The sequence below is a fragment of the Diadema setosum genome, chromosome 12 (genome assembly GCF_964275005.1).
Source record: "Diadema setosum chromosome 12, eeDiaSeto1, whole genome shotgun sequence".
Classification (NCBI taxonomy): Eukaryota; Metazoa; Echinodermata; class Echinoidea; order Diadematoida; family Diadematidae; genus Diadema; species Diadema setosum.
In genome coordinates this window covers 22,063,493-22,081,447 of record NC_092696.1, presented here as the reverse complement: position 1 = coordinate 22,081,447, position 17,955 = coordinate 22,063,493, and the positions used below count along the sequence as shown (strand labels likewise).

The following is a 17,955-nucleotide window of genomic DNA, read 5'->3' as shown; positions in this document are numbered from 1 at the left end:
AATAGAATTAAGAAGATTTTGCATGAACTGGCACATAGTCTACAATGTACATATGCCTGAATGGTCTGCTGGTTAATCTCCACCCCACTTCCCACCCCCCCCCCCAAAAAAAAAAAAGATAAAATATTTAATCAGAAATGCTGTTGATAATCAGGTGACCCAAAAAAGCCTTCATGGGTGCCTATGAGAAACCATGTCATAGATGATACTGATATTCAAAGGTCAGCTCTTCTACGGTCTTGAATATTTTCTACTTGCAAAGCAGACTCTCTAGTAGGGTTGTTTTACAATCAGGGTACGCACTTCTGTCTCACGGGGGTGAAAAAAAATTTTTTTTTGTATTCCCTGATTTTTTGTCGCTGCATTGTAGGATAGTTAAATTTAAATAATCTAAAAAATTGGAGCTTAAAGTCTTCAACTTTTCTTTTTATTGCATGAAACATGCCAGTGATGATAAAAATCTAGCCCTCAGACCTCTGATACCATCTTACCACACCCTGACTAGAAATTACAACTTCAGGTGAAAAATTAACACATTTTTGATAATTGAAGGATGGTGAATATGAAAGCAAGTCATGTTTTTAAGTTTTAAACACTTTTGTTCTTGAAAATTCATGATTTTCATGGAAAAATCCCCAAGGCAGTCACCATGACATTGAAGAATTAATGATCCTAAACTCCACAAATCAGTTATACCAGATTTGTTGTATATCCCCGATAGGCATATCAAGGGTGCTTTTACAGGCAAAGTTTGAATGCCCTGTGGTTAATGGTTGCCGAGATAAGAAGGGTCAAAAAAATCATTCGGAGAGGACATTTCTTTTTCAGAGAGGACATATTTTTTTGACATATAGATAACAACATAACAAATACTTTTAAAATGTTTAGCCCTTTAAATGATTGATGAAAATTATGATTGTCAAGTTCAAAAAGAACATTTCCTTTGATACATTTTATCGAAATGTAGAGCAATTTCACATCATGTGATAAACAAGCCATACCAACACCCCCATAAAGGTTGTGACAAAGAAAAAGAAAAGAAAAGAGAAGCGCAACCCATAATTTAGACATGCAGTTGTGCCAGATTTATTGGACTTCACAACACTTTTAAAGAGTTGTTTTACATGTAATCTTTGAATGTCCTTTGATAAGTGGTAAATGAGATATTAGAAGACCAATGTACATTGTGTATACGTGTACATCATTCGGAGAGGACTTTTTTGACACATAAAGATACTGTATGAAAACATGATACTCTTTCCCCTTTTCAATTTATGAAAAGTAGCATTATTTATTCAACAACAAGGACATATTTTCAATATTTTTTTTTCTATGAATTTCAATAAAAATCAAAGAATTTGATGATACTGAGAATCCCTGAAGAATACTTAGATTGGGCTACATAAATTACAAGTCCTGTAAATCCTCAAAGAGGTGAAAGTTTTAAAAAGTTTGTATCTCAGGTAAAGTATAATAATGTTGTGTAGCACCAGAGGTGTTTTTGTATGCAAATCTTAAATGCACTGCGGCATAATGTTTACTAAAAGCATTTAAAATGTCACTTTGGAGAGTATACCTCTTCTCAAAGAGGACATATTACTGACATTCACAAAAATTGCGCTCAAGGTAGATGTATACATAGAGAATGGGTGCAGGTGTGGCTCTTCATTGTTATCTGCAGTTTACAAAGTGTCAGTAAAAAGTGATGCTTATGACTTTCTTGATTATCATATTGCATCACATTACAAACAAGGAAAAGTAGAAATTACGCGGTGCGTAATATATGTCCCCGCCGGAAGTAGCATTTAGTAGCAAAATGTACAATATAGGTAAAAAGATGAAGGTCAAAGGTCAAAGAAGTCAAAGGTCAAAATTCTATGTAGAAGTTTTGAAGCCCTCACCTAGTGCCATCACATAAAGCAAACGGAATCGAAATCAGGTTAGAAATGGCGAAGGAGTAGCATTTTGTAGCCAATGTACAATATAGGTAAAAAAATCAAGGTCAAAGGTCAAAGAAGTCAAAGGTCAAAATTCTGTGTAGAAGTTTTGAAGCCCTCACCTAGTGCTATCACTTAAAGCAAACGGAATTGAAATCGGGTTACAAATGGCAAAGGAGTAGCATTTTGTAGCAAAATGTACAATATAGGTCAAAAATCAAGGTCAAAGGTCAAAGAAGTCAAAGGTCAAAATTCTGTGTATAAGTTTTGAAGCCCTCACCTAGTGCCATCACATAAAGCAAACGGAATCGAAATCAGGTTACAAATGGCGAAGGAGTAGCATTTTGTAGGCAATGTACAATATAGGTCAAAAATCAAGGTCAAAGGTCAAAGAAGTCAAAGGTCAAAATTCTGTGTGGAAGTTTTGAAGCCCTCACCTAGTGCCATCACTTAAAGCAAACAGAATTGAAATTGGGTTACAAATGGCGAAGGAGTAGCATTTTGTAGCAAAATGTACAATACAGGTCAAAAATGAAGGTCAAAGGTCAAAGAAGTCAAAGGTCAAAATTCTGTGTACAAGTTTTGAAGCCCTCACCTAGTGCCATCATATAAAGCAAACGGAATCAAAATCGGGTTAGAAATGGCGAAGGAGTAGCATTTTGAAGCAAAATGTACAATATAGGTCAAAGGTCAAGGTCAAAGGTCACGATTGAAATTCTGTATAGAAGTTTCAAAGCTCCCATGTAGTGCTATCATATAAAGCAAACAGAATCAAAATCGGATTAGAAATGGCGAAGGAGTAGCATTTTGAACATTTTGATCACACACGGACGCACACACGGACGGACACACGGACGGACGCACGGACGGACACACACACGTACGGAGCCCGTTTCATAGTCCCCTGCTCGAACTCGTTCGGCGGGGACAATTAAACCCTATCGTGGTAAAACATGTTCACATAGTGTAAATTAACATTGTGTGGTGTGTTCCAAGCTGACTTCTCTTATACTTTTTGAAATCCAAACAGTTTTTTACATGAACAAGCAACTTGTAATACTCTTGATATATCAATTATTTGAGATGCCTGCATGAACAAGTAAAAGGGGAAGGCATTTTTGTTTCATTATCTAGGCATTCTTTGTGTGTGCGTGTGTGATAAAAGCATTCTTTATTATGTCTAATTACACATGTAGTAAAGTCTTTGAATTAAATCAACATGTATTACAAATAAGAATAATCAAATAGGCCCAAAATCCAAAATGTTTTGGACCAGTTTCCACAGAATAACATTTTGCTTCTAATATTTATATGGTTGTTAAGGCAGAAGGGCTCCTAATGCACTATGAGGGCAGAATTCTCAATTCAAGTTGTTTGCAATGTGAAATAATGTAACCTATTACAGGAGCTTTTCTTTCAGATTTTATATCGCATGGATCATACCCGGTACATTTTCGTTTTTGGGAGCACACTACATTGTGCTGCAATGCAGAGTATTATGCATTTACACATGTGGGGTTTATTTATGATTCATCTGTTTTGTTGGGGGGATAGGGTAATTAAACCATAACCATAGTAATGTGTTTTCTGTGTGCTTGTGCATAAATCTTGGTGACTGTGTGTTTTCATTCATTTTTCTTGTTTATATTCCATTCATATGGTGAATGTGTCAAAGCAATTGTCCTCTCCGAAATGATTGATTCTGTGAATATAAATGTCTGTACAGCAAACCGAAGGACTCTGGTTATGTTCAGTGTGTGATGAACATCATTAAATATGATATACATACTAATAGAAAACAAAGAATGCTGAATGTTCCTCACTTCTTCTTTTTTTATTTGCAGTTTCATCAATGGGAGTTTAAAATGATATTATAAGTCAAAGGGGCATTTTCATTCAAAAGCATTCATATTATGAAATATGGGGGCAATATGATTGTAAAATGTTTTCAATAAATCATAACTCACTTTTTAGCAATATTTTGTAAGTTTGTTACATTTAATTCTCATTTTCATTCATGTGTAACTACCATTCGGAGAGGACATTTTTTGTTTGACATGAGTTAAATAAATGAAGAAAAGCATATGAATAAGTCTTGATACATGTAAATGATAGACAACTATTAGCACTGATAATAACACAACTAGGATTTAAAACGTACATATTCCTGTGGAGTACTGAACAAATATGTCATTTTTCGGAGAGGACGCTTTTGGACGGAATTGAAACCATCAAAATTCAAATGTGCACTGCCTGAAAATTAAATGAGTGTGGGTTACACAAATACCCTGTATGTGTAGGGTATGAGTGAGACTCTGCAGAGGGTATGTAATTGTTTGAGTTCTGAAGTCTTCAAAAAAGTTATTAAACTGTTTTCGGAGAGGACATTTTTGGACGGAATATGCATATCAATCATGCTTCAAACCCAAATTTTTAAACTGTGTCGTAGATATCATGACATACACAGTTTTTAATATCCACATTTCATTTGCTCATTCTGATATTCTATTTCTGTGTTATGGTCATTGGTTTCAGAGATGTTCATTCTCAAATTTTGAAAAAATCAAATGAGACTGTAAAAACTGCCCAAATCGGCTCATTTTGACATATTTTGAAAATTTTGTAAGCTTTATCAAAATTTTTTTCGCTGTTTAAGATTGAGGTAACTAGGCCTAATAACATGCCATACCAGATTTTGTATTAATGTACACTGTTTTTTTGCTGGACGCTGATAATGTCCAAATCTGAAGTGCGTACCCCGATTGTAAAACAACCCAGTATGAGCTCTTTCTCCTCTCAAGATCAGAGTATAAAAATGTGTAGTTGTCTAAAATGGTTAAATTCATTTTCACCAAAATACCTTGAAAATTCACAATGTATTTTTTTTTTCCACAGACACCCTGAAAGAAAAACTGTTTGATTTGAAGCAGGGTTTGAGTAGAAACCATGCAGAACAGGTTTCTTAAAGTTAACCCATCTGAACCCAATCAAGTAAATTTTAGGAAGAACATTATGATCGTTTGAATGCCAGTGAGCACTCCAGAAGAGGCGGAAAACAGGTGACATGAAACAAAAGTGAAATTGAAACGGTGATGAATTGGAAGCGTTGTCTGTCAAAATTTGGACTCATCTGTTACTCTAATGTGACAGTTGTTGTCACTTTGGATAACATCCTCGGCAGGTTTACAATCTCATTTTTTAAATTTCATCAACGACTGTGAACGACATTTAATAATCCAGTTGAACAATGGAACATCTCTCAACTGCAGTGTACATACTCCGATACTCTTTAAATTCAATTCTCCTCTTTGTCCGCCCAAACGTCACCGTTACCCTCCCTTCTCTAATCCTCTTGAATCTCTGGAAAAATTCATGCATAATACATGCAGTGTCACATGATCGTGCCATTTGTACTGCATCCATACTTCGACACAGATACATGCATTTCTACTCTGAGTATTCAATGTGTGCATGTTTTTGACGTGGAGAACGCAGATATGACAGATTAGGGAAGTGGACCCTGAGGTGAAGCATATTAAAATATGCTTGAAGGAGCAGAATAAAAGGTAATAGCAAATCAGTGGAATTTTGAGTAAAAATTGGGGGAAAATAGATGCAATGGGCATGACTGAACATGCGGTCGTTTTACCTACAAAAACAAGGCATGACACATACTAAATAGGGCATTTACAATTTACACATTTCGGCTATGTTGTCAGATGTTCTTTACTAAACGCACCAATGTAATAGATAAATATTCATATTAATGGATATTGCATGTCTTTATGTATTAACAACTCTCTGGAATAAAGAAGAAAAGAACACACACACAAAAAGGTCTCTTCTCACCAGCAATCACAATTTACCAAGCAGACAATATTTTGACATTCCACGGTTCTGATGCCATACATGTGAGATCAATGCATCGACATCTTCATTTCTTCACAACTTTCTTGACAAATTTATTACAAATATTGAATCGCATTATCTCTAATATGTGGGTGGTCCTTTCTTCCACTGCTCTGATTGATAAACCTCTGCTTTAAGCAGGAATTCAGCTCTTCTTTTATTGCTAGTCATTTGAGTGCATTGATATTTTATTCCAAACTACATGAGGATATCCGTGATGCAGCTGTTTACTATAGAATACAGTACTTATGCTTGCATTATCTTTCCTGTCGGTTTAATGGTCATTAGAATTACTTTCACTCATGTGACTATCATGAGTTGATAGCCAAGGAAAGAGGAACAAGTTCCAACTATTTTGTTTGATCTTTTTTTTCCAAAAGGAAATATGTGATATTGCATACTATAGTCCATAATGTTTTACATAATGGAGAACCAATACAATGGATGCTATACTGTACGAGCTGAAATTTTCGCGTACAGATACTTTCGCGAACTGCTACTTGGAGGACATTTTCGCGTGTTGTTAATTTCACGGTTGCGAGGGTCTAACTGTACTTACTTATTTGTGCGTTGTTATTTTCTCGGTTCAAAGGCGATTCGCGAAATTCGCGAAAATAAAACCACCGCGAAAATTTCAGCTCATACAGTAGTACAGTAATGAAAAATCATTTTAGTGATTATAGTGATTATCACATCTATCTGTTATTTGCAATGTACACATGGTGCATACTTTCTTTAATAATTATTTACCTAATTGGTAAAGTCATAATAGAGATTAATATATATTATATCTATTTACTTGATCATGTCACAATATGTAAGAAGAGTTTAGGAGATACATTTTCATAATTAGTGAAATCCTCATTGCAGCTTCTGGCTAGAGAAGGGGAGGGGAGAGGGAAGGGAATGAGAGGGGGTGGGGAGGAAAGAGGGGAGAGGGGAAGGGGGGAGAAGGGGAGAAGGGGGGGGGGACTTTGCAAAGTCTTCTGCCTACCTTTTTCAATGAGTTCATTCCAGCGCTTTGACCAGTGCTTCAGGCTCTTGGCGTACTTCTTCTCGATGTCGCTGCGTTCCTGGATGAGGAGGATGAGCTCGTTGCTGAGCTTGTGGCCGTTCTCCATGCGCTTGACCGTCCGCGCGTACTGGCCAACCTCCCAGAAGCTGCGGCTGGACTGGTCAATGCCATTCTCCTGGCTGTATGTGGACATGGTGCTTGTGATTCACTGGGTGGCTCGGTATGTGAAGTTGGCGGTGGTGTCTCGTCACGAACTCGGTGATGTACTGGATGAACGCTGTGCCATAAACCTGCAGAGTAAAATAATGTAAATGCACCTACTGTCATACAAGCAGTCGTAGGCTGTTTTAACATGCATCGAGAGTGCGTAATTTGAATCATGAATACAATGAGGCATCAAAAGAATCCGATTCAAATGACACATTTTTGCAGTGTGAATGCAAACTGGAATCGTTGAGGGTGATTCTAATCGTAAGTCCAATCGTGATTAAAATGACGGTTGAGAGGCGTTTTTCCAATCACGATTTTCAAGAATTACAGAACAAAACAGTCGCGTGTGTAGGCTGACTTTCAAACCTTGTTTTGGGGGGCAGAGCTTACAGTCATCTTTTACCCATTTCAGCACACGGAGTGCGCTCCTAAAATGCTCATATCGCAGTCAGAGCGCACAATACTAACGTACTGCTCAAGAGCAACTATTCGGAGCTTTGAACGAAGCCACAACTTCCCTCCTCGCTCCGAAATTCATATCCGCAGAATATGTGAAGCCTTCCTTGGTTGCGCGTCATGACGATAATATGAATTGTAATTGTAATCGTAATTGTAATTCAGCGTTGCAATTACATTATTCTCGACCCGTGTGAAAACAGCCCACGAGATGCCAGCACAATGATTGTGACACACGCCTTGCCATCAGACAGGGGCAATAAACTGGTGAAAACCTCCTGTGTGAGTCACGAGTAATAATCATCGAAGCTACAACAATATTGTGTGCAAGTACATGGTAGTCGATTGGAAACTGGGGGCAGTCGGTGGGGAAACTCGATGTCTTTCTCTTAAAGACACTGTGTATCATTACAGCAGCTCAGTGTCAGAAATTGTCAAACTTTGTCGACTCAGCCGTACAAAGTGATGTTCAAATGGATGATAGAACTCAATCACACGTCCAGTTGAACAAACAGTTGCACAATTACTGCTGTTAGTGTTTTCATCTAACTTTTAACAAAAATCACCATGCAAGTATTGAAACTAATGTTTAAGTTTAAAATTGTATACTGGTACTTTCATACATAATGTACATTATTGTTTGGGCAAACAGGTTTGGGAAATCCCATCATAATAACAAACCTTAGATTTTTAAAGATATTTCACACACATTTTTTTTTTTATAGCTTTATTCAACTCAATATCAGAGACTGGGTTTATAGAGTGTATGAACATGCAGTTCTGATTTTCACAACTAACTGGAAACATCGGTGATGGATCCAGAGGGGGTGCACGCCCTCTCCTTTATTTTTTGTTTAAACAAAAGAAGTAAAGTGAAAAAATGGGGGTGTGCGCCCCCCCTTTAATTTTGTACAAGCCCCTCCCCTTAACGGAATTCCTGGATCCGCCCCTGCATATATTTGTATTTATAACATACTCATGCAAAACAATAGGCCCGTTCACAAACAACGAAAATCGAAATTTCAATCGCGATCCAAATTTCGATTTTTTTTCGACCGTTCATACACAGGGAAAATTCGCACTTCGCAGCAAGGGAAGAACGATCAGTGGCCAAACTGCGCATGCGCGAATCTTGCATGACCGAAGACTGACCCCGCCGCAGTCCCAATAGAGTTTCGCACGCGCTACGAACGATGGGATTAAAAATACCGATTTCCGAATCTCGATCGCGCTCACACACACGACGCTTGGCAAAATAATCGCGATTATTCTGAAAAATCGCACTAATAGTGCGAGTTGGATCGCGATAAGGATCGCGGTAATTAGTGAGATTTTTCTGTCCACACTGGAAAAAATTTCGAAATTTTGATCGCGATAAGAAAATCGATTTTTAAATCGCACTTTTTCCCTTGTGTGTGAACGGGCCTATTGCCTTTAAGGACGGTTTAACAACCCTTACTTTCTAGCTACTTTATGGCCCTCATCAAGGAGAATTTTGCCATTTATCAGAAGACTGTCGATATTGGGACTTTGTTTGATGGTGGCAAGACACACAGACTTGCAGTAACGCCTTCTGTACATAAATACACTGCAACTGCACATGATACTCAAGTACATACAAACCTATGGCAAGGCATCCATTTTTATGAAACTGAGCACACTGTACTGGCTACTGACATTAATCATTGTTTGCATACATTAGTACATTTGCCATGTGGTGAAAAAAAAACCCAACAACAATGAAGAGTTCTTTTTTACATGGTATTTGTTTTGTTGATGCTACCATGTGTAATATCACTGAGTTCTAAATTTAGGCACAGGAAAGAGATCGACATGCCCAAGATCCATCGACAATGGCTTCTCCATGAAAGCTGTGACATCGTTCAATGCTAGAACCCTTCAAGATTATAATCTCCCGGCTTCCACCTTTAAAGGTACACTTTACAGCTACTGAATTTAAAGGTGCACTGTTGTATACAAAGCAGAGAGTACTAATACACACATCTTCCACCATTCTTTGAAGGAAACATAAATCTATCAAAAGGTCTTGTATACCTTCGGGCACAGCGATTAAAAAAAAGAATGAAGATGTGACATTTAATGCATATTTGTAGGTCTGTTTACTAAGACACATCCTATCATATACATTTTTTGTTATAAAGCCTAAAATATAAGGAGATATCTGTATTTTTTTCAATAAATCGTAACTGTAGATGGTTTAGTCTGGAAACATTTTTATTAAAACTACTATTCACATTTTGTATAACAATACTTAACATCGATTTTACCGATTCAAATTTTTACATTGGTTGTTTCAATCCCTAACTCGCATATTTTAGACCTATTTTGAAGCATTAATGCTGTGTTTTTATTTCATCTGCAAATGGTGAATTATGCCTTTAAGCTTATGCCCACATGGCTTTTCAATATGCCGTACAGAGGCATTTGTATGTTGAATGGACTGTGTCAATCCAACTGGGATTCTCCTAAATGTATAATGGTGGCACTGTGGTATGCATGGTGAATTTATGACTTCTGAGTTTCAAACACAGAAGTCTCAAGTTCAAATCTTGCCACATGCTTACGTTCTTGGATGAGATGGTTTTAACCATGATGACACACTTGACCCAGGAGCAAAAATAGGACACCTGGTAATGATGGGTTACATGCGTATTAATAATGGCAGCCCCCTCCCCCCCAAGCATAATACACTTACCAGTTATTTACGGTGCTAAACACAATGCTAATTATGTAATTTGGCCAAGTTAAAGGTAATATGTGTGATGCAATTTTTAACGCAACCTGGAATCTGTTGGTCACATCATCATGTCGAATCATACCACATATAAAACTTTCTGAAATTATGCTAGTTCTTGGGGTGGGGGAGTAGAGCCACACCAAGCATCTGCTCTACCATGCAAAGCTCTTGTAAAAACATCACAACATATGTGCATCGCCATGAATCAATTTTCTCGTGTTTACACAACTCCTCCTCATTTTACAGCCAAGTGCACCTCAAACCCCGCCACACCAATAAATGTTTACGATTGACGACAACTACCGCCGAGCCGCGTAAAAGGATTAGCAGAGCTGTGGGGGTTGCGAGGAAGCTTCGGGGATTAAATTTGTCATGCCGAAAATCAATGTAACGAGTAAGTAGAGTAAGAAGTCCAAGAAAGACATGTACAGTAGCGTACACCGTGAAATGAAAGCCGCAGATTAAAAAGTCAAGAGCGGAGTATACCCATGCCTGCCATAAATTTCATGAAAGTTTAATAGTGACTACAACATGGTACCATGAGGGAATATCAACTTGTAATTCTGCTATTAATTGAAATATGGATTCTTTGATTTGCGAATGAGGAAATATGAACATGTAATTCTGCTATCAAATGAAATATTCCTTGATTTGAGACTAACATGGTAAAGATAATCTTACAACCGGAAAAGATACCTAACATTATATCATTATCTTGAATTTGACCTTAATGAGCCAATGAATCCAGTGTGGAATATCAAGTGATCATGAGAGCCATAATCATGGGTCCTATAGGAAAACATCACAAGTCGCATTTGTTAATATAACATGTTTTGTGATTGGTAGGTGTATACGTATATACTGAAATCACAAAATGGTTCGTTGTACATGTATGCCCCATGGGTTGGTATGGTAATCTTTGTTAAATGTTTATATATATTGCATATAATATGTTTCAATTATTTTACAGAAAGAAAAAACAAACAAACTCAGGAGTCACAGAGAACACCATATTCAAACAGTATTTCCTTTCTTTATAATACTTCATATTGAAATCTTTATACATGCAGGAACAAATGTGTATTTCAGAGCCTTTTAAAATTTCTAAGTTCTGGTTTATTGGTCAAACAAGCCATCATCCCAAAGTTTGGCACTGCTTTCAGAGTGTGATCGTCAGCTCATGGAACCCTTCTAAAAGTGGATTTAAACCAGATTTGTATGTGGTTTCCAGGTAGAGCAGATCAGCCACAGGTCTGAGAGATGGGATTAGCCGCATGATGCAGAGATTAGGATTAGCTACATGTACCATAACAAAGTAACATGTTTATTTTGAGAATTTCCCATGCCATTGGCCGGCTTCATAACACATGGAAATGTGGTCAAATTCATGGATTTTTTTTTTTTCTCTCTCAAAACGTCCTATAAAACCAGGAACGTTTGCATGCATATTAATTTCGTGAGTTTCTCTAGAGCCAAGATGTGTGAAATTACAATGCACGCGGAAGTTTTTGTCTACACTGTATGCATAGAATGCCACTGGCAATTCATAAATATCTAATGCCACGAAAAAGGTTGTCAGCTCTAATTCGCGAAAATTCCATGCCACAAAACACAAAGAACATCTTGCTTGACAGTATTTTATGATGGGCTCCTTAAAATATGTTGTCATTCACCTGTTCCAACTGAATGCAGTGTACTTAATTTCTATACAGAGAATCCACTTCCCAGTCAATTATAATGTATTGTGATCTGTTGTTAATACTATACCTGTATGTTTGGCGGAGACCAGTCATTCTGATGACTATTCAGCTTGTTTGGTTTGTTTACAGTGTGTTTTGTGTTTTTAGGTCATTGTCAGATACATAAGCTGAGTTGAATCTACTGTCTTGGCATAAACAGCATGCACAATATGTATCACCTCAATCATGTTTTTGTTTCAGTCAACAACATGAACTACAATGGTATCAGCCTTTCAGTATTTCATTTTTCAATCTCACATTTTTGTATTTTCCTCTCCTCTCAAATTGTTGTCTATTTAGCAATTTCCCTTGCACGTGGCAACGATATGACACTACTGCAATGTACAAGATGCTGGTACTGTCAAATGATGTCAAAAGTGACATACACTGTACCATCATTATCTCAGGCTTGAGATTGCGTACATAGCTTTGGACATACCCACATGGGCATGAAAAATTTCAGATGCTGCCAAGGTAAAGATTATGAAAAGTCACAAGGTGCATTCACATTGAAGATTTTTATCTCTCTTGCAGGTAGTATCTGTAAGTGTCTGCTGCTTGGAAGCATGTTTCATCAAGCCAGTATGAATGCACATCTCATTCCGACAAGACCTCAACTGCAAAGCCCTCTCCCATTCTCTCTCACCCTTTCTCCTGTTTATTCCGAGCCGATGATTGATTGACCCATGTCACTCATTTATCAGCATCATTCATCACACAACACTGTCCACATCATCATCATCATCCTCTTTCTCTTCATCCTATCCCCCCCCCCAGCATCCCCACCTCCACCCCCCCCCCCTCAAACTTTTGTGCCCTCTGCACGCCTTTACTGGGACAAGATCATTTTTCACTGTCATCTCAATGTCGTTCTCGAGAGATGAGCTCAGACACTTCCAGACCATCAACAACAACCTCAAGTACTTTTATCCCCTCCTACACACCTACATACACACACACTGAGGAAGTTCTGGGTTTATCTCTCTCTCTGATGTATTTGAAATATTGGCAGGCAGTATACTGCAAAAGCGAGATATTTTTGCAGCATGAAATTTTTGCGAATTGGAGATGAAGGCCCTTTTTTTGCGGCATGAAATTTTTGCCAATTGCCACTGGCAGTCAATGCATACATGCATAGTGCAGACAAGAACTTTCACATGCATTTTTATTCACGAATCTTGGCTCTCGCGAAATTCGTAAAATTAAAATGCATGTGAACATTTCTGGTTTTACAGTACACTACAGTGTCTCATATTTAAAGGCCAACCTATGTTTTAGACCAAGAAAAATCATAAACTTGCTTTTTTTTTCTTGTAACTACATGTTAATGTTACGCAACTAGATTTTCTATCATATCACATTTACATAGAGAGGAGATTACCATGGAACATGAAACATTTTCTCAAAAGACTTTTCTCTTGTCAATCAAATGTCAAGGAGTGTATACACTGCTAGCAAAACAACAACAGGAGACGTCACAGAGATGTCTTCGCGACCAGTGAGACTCAAATCGCCACCACGTTGCCACAGTTGTACATTGTAGTCTCCTAGCCAATGAGATAGGACCTACCCATTTTACCTTACAAACCTTGGCTCCTCAACTATCAAGACAAAGAACACCATTGCATTTCATTGGTTCCGTCTTCAAACTGTCTATCACCCCCCTCACTGCTTTCTTACAAGAAATTTAAAGTCCCTATACAGGTGTACAAAAACTGATTTTATCAACAACTACCTGTCATCCAGCAATGTACAAGTACGATTGAACTCACATGTAGAATTAAGAGTGCTCAGTCTAATACCAGCAAACTATAAATGTACAAGATACTGGATGGCATTTGACCACAATTACATACCCGTCACAAAGCAAACGAGAGCTCATTATCACAATGTACAATGCATGTAATTCTACACTCCATTGAAATGCTAAGTAGTGGTACACAAGCAACTCTCTGTAATATTGTACACGAGTAAAGTGCAGGTTTTCATCACAATTGCAGGCTTGCTAGAATGTTTATAATCAGTTGGTTTCTAAGGGTATGGCACACAAAAGTCATCTGGTTGGATAAATGAAAACCAAGGAATCCTAGGCTGCGTTTATCATCTTTCCCCAGTTTGAAACAGCTTTCCATGTTCACTAGCAAAAGTTGTTTCCAAAGGCTTTTACAAACGGCTTCCAAAACAAGTTACGTTTATCAACTCATCGCCAACACAAAAACTGGCCTTGTCACTGCGCAGCTGCATTGCGCCGTTTGACCCACGGAGAAGGGGTCATTTACGGTGTGCACAGTACAAAGTCGTTTAAAAACAGCTTTGCGTTTATCTCGATTATAGAAACACGTTTCTGGCTGAAACCTGTTTCGGAAAGCACAAATGTGAGGCTTTCAAAAAGGCTTTCTGAACCCCAAAATCAAAACAGCTTTGCGTTTATCATATACCTAAAAAAATCCCTGAAAGCCATTTGGAAAACCAGTTTCTGCCGAAAAAAAAAAGTTGATAAATGCACATCTAAATGTCAAGAGTAATTCACATCAAAACAATAAAGTTGTCTTCGTATAACCTTCGATAACAATTATAGGAAAAAACGTAATAATGGAATATTTGGAAAAGTATATCAATGTTACTACTATAGTTTATCTAGACTAAAATTGAAGACTGGTTGTACAACATCTGCTGACAAGCTACTACCCTTTGGTACAATATTAAGCAAACAAGTTAATCTATTGGTCTGCACATTAAATGTTACAACCTGAGCTACACTGTACCATATCAAACAAAAAACAGGCCTGATATACAACATTTACATAAAAAATATCTAAAACTGTCTCTCTCTTCTTCTTCTTTTTTTTTTTTGGCTGATTTTTCTTTTTTAGTCAATTCCACAGTTGTGAAGTGAACAACTCTCACACACATTACCTCTTTGATAATCCTCAAGGCAAGGTATTGATTTCAAAACTTTTGTCTGGAAATGGATAAAACTCATTTCTCATTTTGATAACTGCTTTGGTTTTTGATCGTTCAATTTCATAACCACTTGCAAAATTATCTAGCAAGTCCCGTTTGCAAATGCTCCCAAAAATATATCATATGATATAAACACAACTATTTCTGGAGTGCTTCTTTGCCAGGATTTGCACATGAAAGTGCAGAAGGTTTCGCTTTCATTCTTGTTTTCTCTGTACAATAGAATGAACATCAACTATCAAAGTGATCTTGAGAGCAGGTAACAAAATCTGGACAGATCGACGCACAAGTTTCTATGAGGTCTGACGTTTCGAGACTACCAATGATCCACTCGTCAGCGAAGAAAGAGGAAAGAGCACTCAAGGTCATGGGATAGACCGTCTGGATTAGTCACTAGATCATGTTTGGAGTTCACTTTGCTAGGATACGAGTCACACAAAGCGGGAATATCGTAATCCGCTTTCATCTTGCTTTACCAATTTTAGCCCTACCTGGTTAGCAATACATCAACGCTTCATGGATACCCTCATACAATAACATGGGTACACAAATGTATGGTCTACAAGATGTATGTGTGTACAATGTACTGTGTACTGTGCATCAACTGTACTTCATCTATTAAACTATGTACTTGGTACAGTGTATGAACCTTATGATGTAGAGTGCACATATGCTATGATGTAAAACTAACAAAAGAAATATGGAAACAAAACCAATTTATGGTAAAGTGATAACCAGAAGTAAAAGTGAGTGTTAGTTATGAAAGGTCACTTGCGACACACAGCTTTCAACGGTGATGTGGTTTGTGGATGTACTTTACTAGTGTATTCATGAAGTCAGCTGCAGTGTTCATTGGCACTGGTTTGTCAATACAAAAATAGCTTCAGCAACTGCACAATACTCCCACAGTGTGGATGGGATACACGTACTGTCACAATACATTACACAGAAGGAGGTACAATGTATTACGATGTACACTCACAGAAACAAGTATTTTCACTTTTTCCTTGTCGTTGAATTTGTCATGTGTGTGGTGATGTCAATCAAATTCAAACTTCCTTTTCCACTTCCAGTAACACTTCCCATGCTAAGTATGTCACACAAAAGTCATGCACATTCAATACTAAGCCTTGTATGACCATAATGTTGTTGTCATGCATACAGTACGAATGAAGTGCCCATTTATGTCTTTAATGACAGCTGTAGACTTGTATCATGTTACATACATTATTATGGCAATCTCGGCAGAAAAATATCAAAGATCAAGGGACTGTACAGTACTGGTTGAGGTGAGGATTCTGGTTTACAAATTCTATAACATTTTTTGGTGAGATAATGAGAAACCTCTGATGAAGTATCTGATGAAAAATCATTTCAAGAAGGATTCAACGTTTATTTGATGAAAATTGGTCTTTAAATGGCTGAGAAATCCAAAAAAGCGATCCTCATAAAATTGACAGGCCACGACTTTCATTAGGATCTCTTTGTTTTACCTTGTTTTTTTAGATATCTCAGTCATTTCAAAATTGATTTTCATCAAATAAACTTTTGATTCCCCTTAGAATTGTATGCTCTTTAACATTTTATAGAGGGGTTTCTAAATATCTCGTAAAACGTTACAAGCTGAATCCTCACCTCAACCAGTACTGTACAGTCCCTTTAAAAACAACTGAAACAGAATTTCTAAGGATTGTCCCTACAACAATGTATCCGCAGGACTGCATCGACATGTATCTTGTAAGTACACATATCGTGTAAATTGCTGTCAATAGCAATAATGGTGAAATGTACATCTAGGGACTTTCCCACTGATGAATGCATTATGTATACTTGTATTACTCCAGTGGACAGCGAGGGGGAAGTAATGTTGTCTGTGGAAGCTACCATGGAAGGAAGGGGAAGTGCAAAAGGGAAAGAAGACATGGGGAGTTGTGGGGGGAGGGGGGTATACTACCGGTGTATGCAGCCATATTATACAAACTGTGTATGAGGTGCACCTGCCTTTAATATGTGTACTTGCCTTGTTAAAAGGCCTACTCATATGGATAACAAAGGTTTTTGGATCACGATATAAAATCTGATTTTATTTGATGTGGTTCACATTATCAATGTATACAATGTAGTATGTCTTTATACCAACTTACTAAACAAGTATCAAAGCTAACTACGATACTGTGTAGATATCCACTGATTGATAAAAAGAGGGACTGGATGAAAGACTTGAAGTGGCGAATGATGAGAAGCATCGCAATTGATTGATTGCATAACATTGCCACAAATCACTCAGCAGGGCATCCTTTGTATGCATTTGCTACTCCACTGTACATTATACATACACAATGTACATTTTATGTGCACCTGTGCTGTTTGCATAATTTCATGATACTGTTTGCATAGTGCATCCTACCACACCATACCATACCATTTACACTACAATGCACATGGTTTACAATGCACTGACCTACAGTGGTGTTTTGCGCATATAATGAGGAAAACTGCAGCAAGCTTAATAACCATACTTATCAATGTACGCCCATATATTAGATGTACAGGTGTAGTCCATCAATAGATGTCTACAGAAATACACTGTACAAAAGTATCTTTGTTTCAAAACTGGAATGCAATTTTATGTGCATTTTATTACTGCAATACATTTCATAGAGTATGTAAAGTGATTTTCTGTGTCATACCATATTGTAACATCTACGCCTGAAAAAAAAAAAAACCAACTTGTGGTGCAATTCAAGATGTTGGTCAAGCTCTTTTATACTGCTTTTACTATACTAGTAAATTGATGTCTTCATGACTATAGGAACGTACTGTATACAAATTACAAGCACACCTTGCAAGGTTATGTGAAATTTGTTGAACAAATTTTCCTGTAAACAGCATGTATACACGTACGTCCTACAGAGTGTATTTTCTTCTTTAATACCTACAAAAAGATCACAATGCATATGTACAGTG

At 37.4% G+C, this 17,955-nt stretch overlaps 1 protein-coding gene across 1 annotated transcript in view; it reads right to left on the bottom strand.

Annotated features, from left to right (window-relative positions):
• The window catches only part of LOC140235803 (protein kinase C and casein kinase substrate in neurons protein 1-like), a 92,245-nt gene that overhangs the window by 61,204 nt on the left and 13,086 nt on the right, over nt 1-17,955 (bottom strand). Inside the window, exon 2 of the mRNA XM_072315804.1 lies at nt 6,841-7,151. Coding sequence (XP_072171905.1) covers nt 6,841-7,054 — 214 coding nt within the window. The 5' untranslated portion in view covers nt 7,055-7,151. The remainder of the gene's footprint in view (nt 1-6,840; nt 7,152-17,955) is intronic.